Genomic DNA, 17,471 nt, shown 5'->3' with positions numbered 1-17,471 from the left:
GCTAATCAGCCTCAGCCAGTCAGGTACGCCACAACACCGTGCACGATTACACGCGCCAGCCATGGCACTACTGGCGCACACACGCTACGGATTTTACAAAAGTGATTGACTATTAGTGTTAAAGCACCAAATATCCGCATCTTTTTGTTTCTCACTTGGTTAACCCCCCACCCCCCCAGTATCCATGGTAACACACAAGGCCTGTCGGCTTGCTTTGTTACTCAAGCCCACCAGCAGTGGTAGTCTACAACATGCAAAACTGCTTTACAGTCGAGAGATTAGTGTCAGTTCACATTGATTTATTGTGAATTCATTTAGGTATTATTCTTCTTATTGTTGTTATTATTGTTCTTGAAGAGCCCAAGGACACAATAGGGTTTTACTACACTCAAGGTCTGATTTATATCATGTGAATGTACAGAGGTGCTGTATAATTTGTGTTGATATACAGGTGCCACTTTATTTTATCATGTTCATTATAGAAGGGGCTGGACAGTATGGACTGTAATGAGAGTGGATATGTTAATGTTACACTATAAAAATGATGAGCAAGTTGACTGTTTATAACAGCATTGCTTAAGTTTTCATTGATAGCCACTATGGTTGTTTTATAGATTTGCACACTGTCAGCATTTCAGACATTAACTTCTTAGAAAACAAACTGAAAAATTGTTTAGAATATAGTGTTCGTACCTGATAGGGTTGTTTTTTGACACATGTAACCTAAAGGTGTCTGCAAAGAGTTTCATAAACTATTGTAATCCCAAAAAGGCAGATCCAGTGTAAAAGAGACATAGCTTACATCTTTTTTTATATTTTTTTTCTTGTTTTTCCCTGAGGTCTCTTATGCCATTTGCATGGTTTAATACACCACAATTGTCATAAAGTATTTTTCCACAGCATTTTCAAACCTCTCTTTATCCTGTAGAATCAGTTCTGTCTGTCCACTTTTTATGGCACCTTATTTAAAAGGCAGTACTGGCTGAAAAAGAGAAAAAGAGTTTGAAAATGTTTCTTTAATTTCCATATATTGACTACGTGGACTGGGGAGTAAACTATACCATTTGAAACTTCAGCTAAATTACGTATTACATCAAACGTCTTAATGTCAACAAAGCAAAAAAACTGTTTTACATTAAATGGGCCATTTAATAACAAATTAAAGAACATAATGTAACACACTTGGTCAATGTTGTAAGTGATAAACGTAACAACATTTACAAGCACTTGGTTTTTGTATACTGCATAGCCTAAAAGCTTCCACTATTCAGACCCACAGTAGATTAGATATTTGTTTTTGGATAGGGAGGTAGATAAAAATTTTATCTCATAAAATCAACAACACTATCGTAATGTTGAAGTAAACTGAAATGGCTTTGAAAACGCATGTGGCATTAAAGCCATTCTGAAATTGGACTAGTTTTGCTGTTTAATTTCCATGTGTAGACAGTATACACCGAGGAACACTTTGAAACTTAGCCATGTTTACAGACCATGTCAAATGTGTATTTCGACTAAGTAAGAATAAATCTGTTATCCATGGTATGGGCACTTTAATCAGTACGGAGCTTGATGTAGTCAAACTGTAATAAATGTAAAATTGTAGTAAATATGATAAGTAATGGAAGACATTGTTAAGTTAATCAACATCAGAAAGTCTATTTTGTGCCTGATGCCACACGCTCAGAATTGAGTTGCTATTTAAGTCCTGGTCTGAAAAAAAAGAAAAAACACATTTGCTGTGAAATCACAGCAAAAAAATTGTGACCTCCTCCTATTTTTTCCCTTTTGCCACCAAGAGCAGGCGTGTTAACACCTTCTGGATGTACCAACAATAGAAACACGCACACCCCTGTCCGCATGGGCCCACGCCACCCGATTACGCCTGGCTCATCTGCTCCAGCAAAGCTGCAAATTAGGCAGCATCCCGCTGCTGTCGCTGAGGGAGCAGAAGTGTGAAACCATCCCAGTTCGTGTTGTGTAGGCTCCACTGGCTCTGCTCAGCCGCCTTCGTTTACTCACTCTTATACTCTGCCCATAGATCTTGCCGCACCATTTAAAGATGGAGTCAAACCTTATAATATGAACGTATTAAACTTATGATGATTCTTTAAAATCAATAATCAATTTATTGCATATTATTATGTATTGATTCCCTGTAAGATACAGTTTCCTCAAAATATTACATTTACCAGTGATGTGGTGATGTTAAATTACGAAAATAGAAAAGGAGAAAATGAATTGTAGTCAGTCTACGTCAATCAAAATTCTGAGAATGGGTCAAACCAGTAATCTGGCCTAGATCACAGTGTGGAAGATTTGTCTCTATATTATATCCAGTGCAGAGGGAAAAAATAACATAATGGACATAAACGGATATTCCACTACTTTCATTGTAGCAGAGATGGAAAATTCTGCCATTGTCTGCAGCAGTGGTAACATGTCGCAGTGGCAGCTAAGTTCAGTTTTTTGCCATCAACTGTGGTGGTCGAATAAACTGCATGTTGCTTTTTTGGAAACATAGACACCAAATGTCCCAGTGTTGGAAGACATGTGCAGCAATTATTATATGACAACATAATTAAAAGAGTCCAGAGTTCCCACAGCCTATTTTCCCACCTTAAATAAACAACCAACTCTACACCACCACTAAAGTCTTCCCTTATAATCGTTCATTTTCACTGTCACCACATGCCGCCTTCAGTCACACACCACTATGAGGCACTGAATAATATTTTTTCCTCACCAAAATGTAAATAAATGTTAATGGTTTCTAAAAAGGCATGATTTGGCTAATAATCCTATTGTGGCTAACGACAAAGAAAACCTACCATAAAAGTTTTACTTTAGTTGCTAACTGGCTCTGTTAGCATTTAAACATTTACAAGCTCAAAACATTGCAAGCTCAAAGTTTTTGCATTATATAGTACATTAGTTTCCAATTCTTGGGCCCACAGTGGGGTATTTTGATAGCATGTAATCTGTAAAATCTCATAAAATCAACAACACTGTCATGACTTTGAAGTAATCCAAAAACGGCTTTGAAAAAGCATGCGCCATCAAAGTCAGTTGGATTTCATTAACAGTACAGTGGCGCAGTGTCTGCATCGAGAATTGGTCTTTGTTGAAGATTTATGTACAGTTTAACGGAGCAAATCTCTTGGAACTGTGTCATCGTAAAGTCTTTTTTGACATCTGACATAAGCTCTCCACTGACTCTTCTCACCAGAAACACTTGTGAATCTTCCTTCCCTCTGAATATTTTATGACCCGGGATGAGACAATACCTACTTTCAGAAATCATGTCATGCAGATTACCTCAGTGCGACTGACACACATAAACACACTCATTCACACAGCAGCTTCACATAATTACAGTCTCCCACGTACAGTACTCTTTGCTCATTTGGCTATAAGGAGGTGTTGTGGGATTCGCTGCGTGTCTGTGTGTGTTTTGCTTCTGAGCTGCATTCATTGACACCACATACATCCTCCAATTGCAACTGCACAGCTCCAGAGGAGGGGGTGGAGCTTAACTTATTTGAATAGAAGCCTGTTTCCACCAGTCAGCTGTAGCAGTGAGCTCAGGCTTCTCCCTAGCAGGTGTGTGATTGGCAGGACTTGGCCAGGCAGAGGCTGCAGTCAGAGCTACATCACCTGAATTACTGTGTGAAATGGAGCCTTCTTTGGAAGCGGTTGTCTGGGGGTTTTCTGCCTCCCAAGCATCTCAGAGCTAGTGGGATGTGAGGAGTTCACAATGTACTGGAAGAGATACTGTCTCATACACCTCTCCTTTAGATTTATATTGATTCTGGATGCATAACAGCGGAGTTTGCTTTCAGAAGTGATGCAGCGGAGAATTTGAGGAATTTGTGGACTGTGCTTATGGTGTAGCTCATTGTGATGCTGGTAACTGTGGGAGGACCTACAATAAAGGATACTCATCGCCAGACGCAGAAGTGAAATGCTTTTTAATATCTGCAGCCTTGCCATTATCTTAACTTGACTAGCCTGATTCTCAAAATGCCTGAAGCAAATTACTTACTAACTGTTTCTTGGGGATATATAAAGGTAAGCTTTTAAGTCATTAGATAATACTAGGAATGAATGCACCTCCATTGCTTTGTATTTGTGTGCTTGTATGTGGCAGATTGACAAAGATATAAAGGCAAAACCCGTTAAGAGGAATAGATAAATATAGACAGCTAGAGAGAAAGCTAGAGAGAATGAATGGATACAGTACTGTGTAAAAGTCAGAGACCACTAATTTAATGTCCAGTAAAAACAGCCATTAACACCGAACACAGAAGGCTTAACAACTAAATATATAATAAATGAAAAATATAATAAATAGTCATTCAGTTTTGGAATTTCTTGTTTTTTCCACTTATTTTCTTTATTCTGTTCGTTTATTCTGTTGTCTTCCGTATTCGAGTTGATTATTTTATATCTAATCTGCTCAGAAGTATCTCCTGAAAAATTATCTTGTATTATGACTGGAATTGAAATAAATAAAAGGTGGCCTCTGATGTTTGTACAGAATTGTACATTTATTTAACTGATTATTATTGATGTAGGGACATGTCAGTTTTACTAGCTCTGTTGCAGTTGCTCTACTTTCTTGGATAATGGCCCTAAATTTACAGCCAAGCGCTATTCTTTACCTCCACATTCATCTTCATCGTGTCCGCCGGTCCTCAGTGCTGCCATTTCTGTGTCTCACTTCCCACACAGTGCTATAAAAAAATGCACACCGTGAACATTTCTAACTGGGTTACTGTATCTGCTGGTCTGGGCATGGTGTGTGTTTGTTATATGGTGTATTTTCAGGGCAGTTCCTTTTGGAAATCTCACAACACTACACCTGTGCACTTCTTGCTTCAGTCTGCACTGTATTTCTGTTCTTTTCACATAGTTTTGCATTGCTAGTGCTGTTTTTTTTTTTCTAGTGGATCCCACCAACTGGCTGAGCAGGTCATTTTGACCAGATTGTCAGACTGTAAGATAGTGAGTGATTCTGGTTTTGTGTGTTATGGCTCATCTGGAGGACTCAGCCTTGAGTTTCCAGACGATCTGGAGCCATACAGAAACAACAGACTTGGCAGAATAACAGAAAAAGAGAAAAAGGTCCTTTTTTTTTTTTGAGTGGTGTGGAGGGTGTTTTGGAGGCAGATGAAGGCCACAAACATCATCAGAGGACACCTCTTAATAAGTTAATTATAAAATGCAGGGGTGTTAGTCATGTTTGTTTACTGTATGATTATTGTTATTGTCAATTTACGCCTGTCATTTTAATAAACAACACCAATTAAAATGTTTGCTCATCTGTCATTTCCCCTAAGTGCTGTTAAACAATTTGAAGACGGTTTGAAAACTTTGTATGTTCCAGTATTTAACTGTCTATATTTGTGTGTTTGCAGTTCAAGAGGATGTTGAACAGAGAGCTGACCCACCTGTCCGAGATGAGCCGCTCTGGAAACCAGGTGTCCGAGTTCATCTCCAACACTTTCTTAGGTAAGTGAAAGGAAACCCAAATATGTTATGTATTTGACCGGCAAAACAATGAACCAAATCTTTCATTGTTGATGAAAACAGTTTGGATTCAGAGTCAGCTTTTGCTTTTGTATGCTAATGAATCAAACTGTATGCATAGGGGGTCCTGATCATAGATGTTTAATGCATCTCAGAATTATGATTGACCATTTGTCATCACCCAGTGTGGACCATTAGATCTAAACGTCAAGGCCATTAGGAGTATAATTACAAGCATAATGTTTTTGTGATGTGATTTTGCATAGAAAGTTCTTCTAAAACTTTATTACCAGTGAGTCACATATTTGGTTGCTAGAATAAGCACTGTGTTATCAACACTGCTGTTTAGCAGGATTCAGTGTTAGCAGTTATTATTTTTTCCATGTCACGTAAAAAACTCAACAAATAAATATAATATCATATTTTTTAGCACTTAGTGTTTTTAATGTGTTTACCTTTTTGCAGCTTCCAGTCTTTTTAGGAGATTTGCGTTTAGTTTTTCCACACCTCCAAAGTTCAGTCTTAGAAGTTGGTTACATTTTCTGATTCTCACAATCCAAGTAATCCAAAACACATCCAGTGACGTTGAGGTCTGGACTCATGGTCAGTCCATTGACTGGCATGGTCAGTCCATTGTTCTGAGAAGAGCAGTAGCTTTTTTGTTTTAATTTGCAGATGTTCTGCTTTTTATAAAAATATCTTATAATTCCTTTTCTCAGTAACGGATTCTTGACAGCTGCACATCCTTTCAGACTCAAAGTGCTGAGTTGTCTGTTCACAGTGGAAGGATGGACAGAAACACCAGGGAATTTTAAAATAATCTAAAATAAGAGAGAAGCTTGATGTTCTTCTGTTTCTCAAAGATGAAAGCTTTAAGTGCTGTTTATCTCATTCGGACAGTTTTGTGTATCTTTTAATCATTTTTTGAATTCCTGCTTGAAGACCCCTGTTTTGAATTTCCTTATGTAAGTGGATTATTTAATATATTTATTGTTTGTTTGTTCTCTCAGAAATATCTCCTGAAAAATGATAAACATGTACTTAATAGCTTTTTTGGCTGAACTAAAATAAATTATGGGTGGTGTCTCTGAAATTTGCACGATATTAGTCAAGCTTGAACAAAACGTTTTTACTCTGTACCCTTACAGAAATACTTGACAGCCGAGTTTCTCAAATGCTTTGATGTGAGCTGCTTTGACTTCCAGACTCTTGTTCTTAAATGCTATCATATTTCCCTTGTGTGTGTGTGTGTGTGTGTGTGTGTGTGTGTGTGTGTGTGTGTGTGTGTGTGTGTGTGTGAACAGACAAACAGCATGAGGTGGAGATGCCGTCTCCTCAGACACAAAAGGACAAGGAGAAGAAGAAGAGGCCAATGTCCCAAATTAGCGGTGTGAAGAAGCTGACACACAGCTCCAGCCTCTCCAACTCAAACATCCCTCGCTTTGGAGTCAAGACTGACACAGAGGAAGCACTGGCTAAGGTACGTGTGCCACTGAGGAGAGAAATGAGGAATTTTGTGGAGCAGTGATGTTCTGCTGAATTGAGTCGTCTATCCTTATGGCAAAATCAAGCACCATTGCTTTGCCACTCAAGTCACTTTAAATGTATATTATCTCTATGTCTTGTGTATATTGCGTCTGTATTTTGTGTATATTTCACTATATTTTGTGCCTAATTTCTCTAGATTTTGTGTATATTTTATATATATATATAATTTAGATTTTTTAAAAGTATATTTTACTGTACGTATTTACTGCAAATGACAAATAAACTTGAAACTAACTTGCCTAAATACTGTCATACTGTCAGCTGAACTGTCTGTTATCTCTTTTATGGTCTAATTAAGATCAATAACAGGTTTTCCATCAAAGAGGTGGTCAGTTTCTCTTCCAACAGTGAAACCAGATGAAAAGACAAAGGAGACTCTAGTTTTAGTCACCTGCTGTTTAGATATTTCTCCTGAGCAAAAGACCCCTGTAATCTCATGTCTCTCCTCTTGAGTCATCTTAGTAAAGTCACACATGGTGCTCAGATTTTCCAAGATAATAATACGCACCTAAACTAAAGACTGTATTTCTCACTAAGCCCATAAGGTTGTTAGCATTTTTAATGGGCCAGAATGCTCTCTAATGCTTTTATTGTTTATTGTTATTAATGTTGTCTTGTAAAATTTGATCTGAGCTAAACTTGATATATAAAAGAAACAGTGATGTTCAGAATTTACTGTCCTGTTGTGTTCGCCAGTACGGAACAGTAATAACGTTCCCAGGCAAAACTGACCCGATGCAGATCCGAAAGTAGTTAAAAATAGGTTTTCTCCATAAACATCTTTCACTCTATATCAATATAATCAAAATAATATAAGTTTAATGTAATCAAACTTTTTAACCTCTACAAATCATGCTTTACTTATGCTATTTCTCTTGTTTCTCAGAAAAAAAAATTTGTATGTTTTTTCATCTTTACATTGGCAAAAACTACATATTTAACACATTTGTTCATTTATTGATATTTAGACTTTTTCAACATTTTTGATGTTTTCTGTTATAGGGGCATGTTGATTATTACAAACAGAACATCACTTCTGCTCGCACTTCTGCTTCAAGTCAAACTGACCCTTTCAATTCATATCACACTAAATAAGCAGTCATATAATATTAAATCAACTAAATAAATAAACAAAAATATCATATTTTTGTCTAATGCTAGTAAGTAATTTTGACAGAATCTCCTGAGCCATCAAAGCTTTCATTTCATCAAAGAATATTTTTCTTTAAAAATAAGTCTTTGCTAGCTCAGAAGGCAGTGTTGATTTTCTTAAAATTCCTTAGGAGAAATAGCAGTAGACAAAAAGGAGACGTGAGATACAGGAGACATTAAAGGAGCGATGAGAGTTTAGTTGCAGAAAAACTTGAGTGAAACTTTTATTATTTTCATTATATTCTGAATACAATCTGTGACTATTGAGATCTCTTCTAAAATTCAGTAGGAGACATCTGTGATTACTGGAGGAGACTCAGGAGAAACATTTGAGCAGCAGAAGAATTAAGCTGAAGTCTCTTTTGTCTTTCCATTTGATCTCATTGTTGTCTAGGAGAAACTATAGAGATATTATGTAGTTATCTTTTAGATTTTTCATGTTGGTGGATGTTAGCAGAAACATTGTGTCTGACCACTTTTATTTCCTACATAAATATATGGGTTTTTTTTTCATGTTTTCAGGCGTTTTCTGTCTGCATTGCACACCTTACTGTTTCACTATGTTAAACATTGCGTCTTAAAACATCACATTTCCTTTTTCATTTCAGGAGCTTGAAGATGTGAACAAATGGGGCCTTAATGTTTTCAAAGTCACAGAGTTCTCTGGCAACAGACCTTTAACAGTTATGATGTACACAATATTCCAGGTACTTTTATTTATTCATATCAGTTTCTCAGTGTGGATAGCTTTAGTGTTAATTTCTGCTTTTCTCTTAGTGGTTTGTTCATACACCATCTGTTTTTTTTCTCTGTCCACAGGAGAGAGACTTATTAAAAACATTTAAAATTCCACTCGATACCTTTATAACATATCTGATGACTTTAGAAGACCATTATCATAGTGATGTTGCCTATCACAACAACATCCATGCTGCCGATGTCACTCAGTCCACTCATGTGCTGCTATCCAGTCCAGCTCTCGAGGTACGATCCATTAGGCCACTTTGGAATGTAGATGTACATTGTCTTCAGCAGAGTTCTCTAGTTCTAGAAGCTCCTGTAGGGACGAGCACCATAAGGCACATTTTAGGTCCACATTATATTTGTTCACCATGTACTTTGTCCTCATCTAACATTGTATTTTGATATTTGTAGTTAAAGTTTAGGGTCCATAAATTGTTCTTACTTAAAAAATTAAGATTATTCAGTAATATTAATGGTGCTGAGGCACCAAGATGCCCGTGTGTATGTACTTGTGGAATGTTAGTTTAGGATCTTTCCTTCTCTGATTTATCTGATTCAGTTCATCATCTTATTATTGCACCTTTAATGAATTCAGAAAGTTAGAAATGGAACAAATTTGAAGTATTCTGGTTCTCTGCAATTGGAGAAAATGCATTTGCTGTGTGTCTTTTAAGTAATATTGCTTAAATAGGCCAATTCCACAAGGAAGTGCAATGAACTTATTTACACTGCTTAATGCACTGATGTGTTTAGCACTTGTAAGTCAGATTCATTAAATAGATTTCAGTTCTTGGGCATAAGCAAATAATGTGGTGAACTAACATGTTTTTCTTTTGTTCCTCTACCGTTTCCCTGTAATAGGCTGTTTTTACAGATCTGGAGATTCTTGCTGCCATTTTTGCCAGTGCGATTCATGATGTTGATCATCCTGGTGTCTCCAACCAGTTCCTCATTAACACTAGTAAGTCTCTTGAGCTACTTTCTCAGCAGCATAGCACATCTCGCTGACAGAGTGAGAACTTGCTTATCAGTCAATATAATGTCACCATGACCCAATATCTATTTGTGTCTCTATTTCTCTCCCCAAAAATAAACTCTGGAGTGCCATTCTTAAAAGATGTGTTCTAAAAATGCGACTCTGCAATGTTCTGCGCTTTTCATGGCCTCCAGAAATCATTTCCTGCACCACTATATCATCTGAAATATCAGACAGCCTAAGGCAGTGATCAGTACTGAGTTAAGCTGGTGACGAAACGACACAGACATGCTTTTGATACATGTGATAGTGGACAGTGATGAGGTCATTGGAAATGAGTTGTGCTCATGTGTCTTGCCATCACGTGTGGCTAGGTACCTCTGTGTCTGATAGAGCACAATGGATCGATCAGTGGTACTCTGGACAGCAGGGGTCAGAGGGGAAGGAACCTGTAGAATTGTGATTGAACACCAGCTTCTGCAGTTTGTAGTGAGGGCATGAGGTCATTGGAGTCAGACTCAATGTGAAATAACAAACTATCTTTAACATAAATAGCATGGTGTGGAATCAGTCCAGGGAATCACTAATGAATACGAAGGAAAGCTTTCCTGTTTTGGCAGTAAAATTTCTAACGACTAAACTTGAAATAAAGTACTAAAGCAAGTAGGGATGCACCGATGTGGGAATACCTTGGCCAGTTACGATATCCGATATTTTTCATGTACACATCTGCCAATACTGATACCGATGGTCATACATGGACATTCAAAAAATGTTTATTCATCTTGATTAGCTTTATTCACCTTAATTAACATTAGAGAGAAATATAACATTTATTTATTAACCTTTATTTAGGCTAAAAATGCAGCTAAGTAAATAATATGCTTAAATTTTAGCACAGTAACCCAGCATTATCATTAAATATTAAGCTCTTATGGTATACAGTAATTACATCATCATATATCTGTCAAATTTAAATCTGTTCGATGACAATGATTTTATTAAGGCAGATATCTGTCTTTACCGATATTATTCCAATATCACTGTGCATCGCTTAATACATGGTTGTTAATGTTGAAAAATCTAAAATATAGAAAATGTAAAGGGAAAATATTAATTACTCTTTTCCCTCCCCTTGTCTTCATATCAGACTCTGAGCTGGCTCTTATGTATAATGACTCATCTGTGTTGGAGAACCATCACCTGGCAGTAGGATTTAAGCTGCTGCAGGAGGAAAACTGTGACATCTTCCAGAATCTCACGAAGAAACAGAGACAGTCGCTGCGCAAGATGGTCATTGACATTGTGAGTTCCATGCAATTCATTTAAACTATAAATGTATTGTTATTGTTACTGTGCGTACTGTGATTGTGTTTTATTCACAATTCTGTAATCTCTGCAGGTTCTGGCTACAGACATGTCAAAACACATGAATTTGCTAGCAGATCTAAAAACGATGGTGGAGACCAAAAAAGTGACCAGCTCTGGAGTTCTACTGCTGGACAATTACTCCGACAGGATACAGGTTAGTCATCCACATAACGTGCAGGAGAATCCTGTTAAGAGTACAGGCCTTGCGAAGACTAATATATTTGTCATTTTTTGAGATGATGAGAGCTAGAAAATCAGTTTAATGATTTATCATAATTTTTTATGAGAAGATTTTATCATAAAAATAGTAAGTTCCCAGTAAGTTGGGGAGCTCTGAGATCAAGATTAAATGGGACACAGTAAAAAAATAAAAGTTTTTGTTTGTTGCAGGTGCTGCAGAACATGGTGCACTGTGCTGACCTCAGTAACCCTACAAAGCCCCTGCAGCTGTACCGTCAGTGGACAGACCGCATTATGGAGGAGTTTTTCAGCCAGGGTGACCGGGAAAGGGAGCGGGGTATGGAGATCAGCCCCATGTGTGACAAACACAACGCTTCAGTAGAGAAGTCCCAGGTACGTGTGCTCTGATCTGGGTGGATGGCTCGGTAATACTGAACATGGGTAACTGGATGAACAACAGAATGTAAACAGTTCAAATGTATTTTCAGGGTATTTCATGTACTGTACCTCTAATAAAAGAATTTCTATTTGCATTAAATCTCGTTGTTTTCCAAGCACTTATTGAATAATATGCCTAAAAGTGTAATAAAAGTCATAGAGTTTTATAGCTGAATAAATAAGTTGTATGAGTGTAAATCTCTGACCTCAGAATGATGCTTGAATATGATTCGTTACAAACCATTCAATGCATCCTGAAATTGTAAATTTCAATGCAGTTCAATTAAACACACACACACACACACACACACATTTTCTAAGCCGATTATGCTTCTGGGTCATGGTAAATTGAAATATTTAAGCACAACTGTCAAAACAAAAGCTCGTATTTCCAAAATACTAACTTCATTGGAGAATGGCAAAGCATTGTTGGTTTTAAATGTACATTAATGCTACAATATTTTTTTTACAGAATTTTGGATATTTTCTATTGGTCCATTGATTAATGGTGTTTTTAAATTATGTAAAAAAAAAAAAAACTACAAACAACCAAAATTGAATTTTTCTGTGTATGTACTGAGTAATAGTAAAATCAGTGCCACCTTATATGTACAATCCAAAATTGATCCATTTGAATTACCACTTCCAGATCGATGTATCACAGTATTTCAGTGCATTTTTAGTAATGTATTAAATTCCATGCACTGGCCTGTGATTCGAGGCTTCCTTAACTCACTTTGATAAGAATATCTCAGCCAATAGCCTTAGGATGTAATAAAAGTCATGGAACTTAAGAGGTTAATCATTTTTGCTGCTGACTCCTAGGTGGGCTTCATCGACTACATCGTCCATCCCTTGTGGGAAACGTGGGCTGACCTGGTTCACCCGGATGCCCAGGACATCCTGGACACACTGGAGGACAACAGGGAGTGGTATCAGAGCACCATCCCCCAAAGCCCTTCGCCTGCCCTGGACACCAGCGCTGAGGGCCGCCGCACCGCAGGTCAGGACAAGTTCCAGTTCGAGCTGACGCTGGAGGAGGATGGAGAGTCAGACACGGAGAAGGACAGCGGCAGCCCTCCGGACGAGGAAGACGAGGACGAGGAAGAGGAGGAGGAGGACGAGGAGGAGAACAGCTGCAGTGACTCTAAAACCCTTTGCACACAGGACTCGGAGTGTACCGAGATCCCTCTGGACGAACAGGTGGCAGAGGGAGAGGAGGTGGAAGAGGAACAGAGGGAGGAGGAAGAAGAGGGTGAAATATCAGAACGCTGCGTTTTAGAGGAGGAAGAGGAAGAGGAAGAGGAGGAGGAGGAGCAAGAGCAGGACACTGCCAATACGTAACACAGTATGAGATAGCACCTGGACTTCTTTTATACTAGAGATGAGAGCCACTTATTTATGGTTAAGCTGTAGGGTTTCTTTTGTTTTTAACATTGTTTTGTTTTGTTTTGTTTTGTTTTTTTGTGGTCTATGTTATGTACTGTACATCCTTGTCCAAAAGTGTACATTCATTTTGCTCATCATCGTGATCTCTTTTTGCTGTTTTTACTTTTCATTTTCTGAAATTTCAGTCATCACTAGTGCCGTTTGAACCATTTTTGCACTCAGGAAAGTCTTTTCCACTCACTCAGTCACTCACAAAAGAGACAGACAAAAGACTTGCATTCATCTTTCATTACATTTTTTAAGTACTGTCGATTGTCAGTGTTTCAGTATTGTTGACTGAAACAGTTTTATAGTATTTGAAAGAGTGATTAATGTAGATTCCAGGATAGTTTGCAAAAAAAAGCAACCTTACCATCAAACCATTTGTTTTCTCACCACATTTGATTTGATGGACGCTTGATTGCATGGAGACACATGCGGCTGGTAGACGTTTACTACTCACTCTGACGGTTATTTCTTCCTTTAAGTCTTTCAAATTCTTTCTGTGTTCTGTGATTTTGAGTGTTTGAATCATGCAGCACATAGCGTAGATTGACTCATTACCAAAGCGAATAGAAATGACTCACGGCACAAGCAAATCAAGCTGAAAAACTTGCAGTCGGTAACTGCCAAAGATTTTTTGGAGTCAGTGGCACATGGTGTAAGTAGAAACTCTTTTTTTCATTACTTAATGGAAAACGTTCTCTGTTTGGTTATTTTTTATTTTTTTTATTTTTTAACTGTCCCTACCCTTTTTAAAATGTCTCATTTTCTTATAAAATGTTTTTCAGCATTGCTTAAACCAGCCTTAAAGATTTTGTTGCCTGGCAAAAATGTGAACTCAGTTTTTGCAGTGGATTAAAACAGAGTCTTGCTGCACCTCCAGACCTCCAGTGATGTAAAACTATAAAGTGCTCACAAATAGAATGATAGTGCTTTGCAAGCTCATGTTGTTAGATCTTTTGGCAGGCATAAATGTCCTCTTTTGGCTCTTTTTTGTTTTAGAAATCACTGGTGCCAAGACACACTATCCATATGATTATATAGACCCGTATAACCAGCTTCTGTCCCAGATTTTTCCTCCGGTTTATCTTTATTTAAACCTATCCGTCAGTATTCTCAAAGAAACCGGGGGGTGGGGCAGTTGAGCCAACAACACAAATCAGAAGCATATTTAAACACTACAACAAAACAAAGACGTCTCAGCTCAAATCAGCAGGACGGTTTGGTAGCTGGTTGTACGAGGCTAAGACTAAAGGCTAGTAAGTCAGAATGCGTATATGTATGTGTTAAAGAGTCTCTGTGTCTCAGTTTTTGTTCTTTACCCCTGAATCTGTTTTAAAATGCTTATAGGACAATCAGCTTTACTGTAAAGCCTCGTTAAAGGTCTGCTAGATCTACTGTAATCTTTATTTTGCTGCGCACATTCTTTATGTGACCCGTCGTCTTCACTTTGCCAAACTTTTGCACTCATTTGGATTTGAGCAGTGTTGTACACATCTCTGCCGAACGATCTGCTGCACCAGTATACCTGTTAAAGCTTTTTTTTTTTTTTGGCCATTATGATACTATTTATTATTTTGGTAACATTTCAGTGTATGGGACATCATAATGTCTTTGTAATGTGCTTTACAAGCCAGTAGTCGGCTATTAATTAGCTGTTTATTACTACTTTATTACGCAGTAACTAGTGCAAATTAAACCTTTTACAGAGCACTTTAATTTGTGTATCATACATCGTAATCTTTTGCATAGTATTTTAGATGTCCAATATTATGCCCTTATTAAGCTTTATCAAACCAATAGCTGGTAATGTATCCCGCCAATAACTACTAATTAACTGGCTGCCTATTACTATGTTATTAAGCATTAACTTTGGTGAATTAAGCATGCCCCCTATGCCTTATTTAGCCTTATTGAGACCAAGTAAAGGCCAAGGAAAACTAAAGATTGAAAATTTCTTGATTGGTTCTCATGTATTATAGTAGACATCGTTATTATAAATAAATAAATAATAAGTCTATCAACCCTTCTTACTTTTGGAAGTAATGGCTAATTACCATTGATGGTTAATTACCAACACTGGCCTGATGAGGCTTATTCAGAGCTCTGGAAATGCTTAATTCACTCTAATTACTGGTTAACAGTGTAGTAATTATCATCCACTGGTTTATTAAGGCTTAATAAGCACCATATAAGGGCTTTAATGTCCCCTTATACCAAAGTGTTACCATTATGTCTTGTATTTGGGTCTTGTTGATGTGCTTGTAGCATATTGAAGTATTTTAGTCAAACTGTAGCTTCAGAATTGCAGGCTTATGAGTGAGTGAGCATACCTAAGAGTAATTTGATTATGTATGCAGTTATTATTTGTAATCTAATGACAGATGGAATCCCTGCCTTTTGAAACGGTCCTTGCTTCGTCTTGTTTTTTCCTCATTGCCAAGCTTCTTTCTCCCCGCTTCATTCATTCTCACCCAGTCACCTTATTTTTAGTGGTTCATCATTTCTCTCTGTTTACAAACATGTATTTATTGTGCTGTACAGTACATATTGTTGTTCTTACCATGTTGTAAATGATTATATCATCCCTAATGGTGATGGTGTTGCTGTATTATGGAACTCTTATTGAGAGAATGTTTATTACTCTTATTCAGTATCTAAACAAACCCATTTATAAAACATCTCCTAAGAGATTGTTTTTGTGTGGAAGAACGGTGGAGAAATCCAAAATTGTTGTCTTTTTTTTTTTTCTTTCTTTAACGTGAACAGCAGTCCCTTGGCCCGAGGGTTGTGCCTTAAAGAACCTTTTCATTTAGATTTTTTATCTTCTTGCTGCACTAGAAAAAACTACTGGCTGGAAATTGATTTTTTTTATTAGTTTTTTTCCTTCATTTAAATGTGAGGGATAAATATTCCAATTAAGAACAGATCATATGTGTAGATGCAAGTTGTGGACCTCATGTTAGTGACTGAAACAGGCCAGTATGAGGGGCATTGAGGGGGTTAGTGTCTGAACGTGTCTTGTGCTACAGACTTCAGACTGTAATGCTCCAAATATGTGTGCATTTCTTTTTTAACCTGGGATGTTTATGCAAGCTGTCGATGTGATTTTGAGCTGTTCATAAGAGACAGTGAACGTGGGCCAAAGCAGAACTGAAAAGATCTAGCTCGGTGTGAACTGTTTTATGTTTGGACTGTAAGGAAAGACCAGGTTTGACTGCCTGTCTAAATGCAGATGTCTCGGCCTGTGTTGCATTAGTTTGACTGAAGAGAATCATGCTAGACCATCACTATCTACACTGTCTTTGCTGGCATCTGTGCAACATGCAATATGGAGAAAAAAAACCATTTCCATTGGGGACAGTAGTTTTTTTTTATTTTGGGTAAAGGGATGGAATGTCTTTATGAACTCCAATCTTGCGGTGGAGACGAATTTCGACACATATACTGTAGATTCCTAATTGCCCTAAATGGATAGAATCGGTGGCTCTTTTCCTTTTCATGTCATCTTTTTACATCATCAGAAGAATTATTTAGGGATAACTATTTTTTGTTATGTGACTTGAATGCCAACTTGTCTGGTGGTTTCACAAGACAATGTAGTTGTTTAATGGATTCTTTATTTATGGCAGTCTATTGGATAGAGCTGTAGAAAATAAACCTTCTGTAAGAAAAGAAAAAAAAAGATAAAATCAAATAAAAATGTTTTATATGCACCAGAATAAACAAAAGCATGGGTTGACTCTGTCTACCTGTTTGCCTCTTATTTTGCCTCTAATTTCATTGTCGCTGCTTTAAGGGGGTAGCATGGTGGCGCAGTGGGTCGAGCTGTTGGCTCACAGCAAAAAGGGCCTGGGTTTGATTCCCTGGCCAGGTGACCAGGGTTCTTTCCTTCTGCAATCCAAAGACAGGCACCCAAGCCAATAGGACATGCTTAAGCCCACCGTAGGTGTTTGTGTCCACAGATGTATATGTGTGCCCCACATTGGACTGGCATCCTGTCCAGGATGTTCCCTGCCTTCTGCCCAATGACTGCTGGGATAGACAACCCACAACCCAGGGTAAGGTAGAAAATGTGTGTGTGCGCACTTAAAGGGGA

The 17,471-nt window shown here is 37.6% G+C and overlaps 1 protein-coding gene across 5 annotated transcripts in view; it reads left to right on the top strand.

Annotated features, from left to right (window-relative positions):
- pde4d (phosphodiesterase 4D, cAMP-specific) overlaps window positions 1-17,137 on the top strand; it is a 171,485-nt gene extending 154,348 nt beyond the window's left edge. For 2 of the 5 annotated variants that reach the window (XM_017723369.2, XM_017723370.2), the window contains exons 7-15: window positions 5,421-5,514; window positions 6,837-7,012; window positions 8,841-8,939; window positions 9,052-9,216; window positions 9,838-9,937; window positions 11,103-11,257; window positions 11,355-11,477; window positions 11,714-11,896; window positions 12,767-17,136. In XM_017723369.2, coding sequence (XP_017578858.1) covers window positions 5,421-5,514; window positions 6,837-7,012; window positions 8,841-8,939; window positions 9,052-9,216; window positions 9,838-9,937; window positions 11,103-11,257; window positions 11,355-11,477; window positions 11,714-11,896; window positions 12,767-13,285 — 1,614 coding nt within the window. In that variant the 3' untranslated portion in view covers window positions 13,286-17,136. Of the gene's footprint in view, window positions 1-5,420; window positions 5,515-6,836; window positions 7,013-8,840; window positions 8,940-9,051; window positions 9,217-9,837; window positions 9,938-11,102; window positions 11,258-11,354; window positions 11,478-11,713; window positions 11,897-12,766 lie in introns of all 5 variants that reach the window. The other 3 variants (XM_017723368.2, XM_037535718.1, XM_017723367.2) reach the window with 3 other exon arrangements.
- The last annotated feature ends 334 nt before the right edge of the window (window positions 17,138-17,471 follow it).

This window comes from Pygocentrus nattereri, chromosome 28 (genome assembly GCF_015220715.1).
Source record: "Pygocentrus nattereri isolate fPygNat1 chromosome 28, fPygNat1.pri, whole genome shotgun sequence".
In the NCBI taxonomy this organism is placed as follows: Eukaryota; Metazoa; Chordata; class Actinopteri; order Characiformes; family Serrasalmidae; genus Pygocentrus; species Pygocentrus nattereri.
This window is presented reverse-complemented; position numbering and strand designations above follow the sequence as displayed.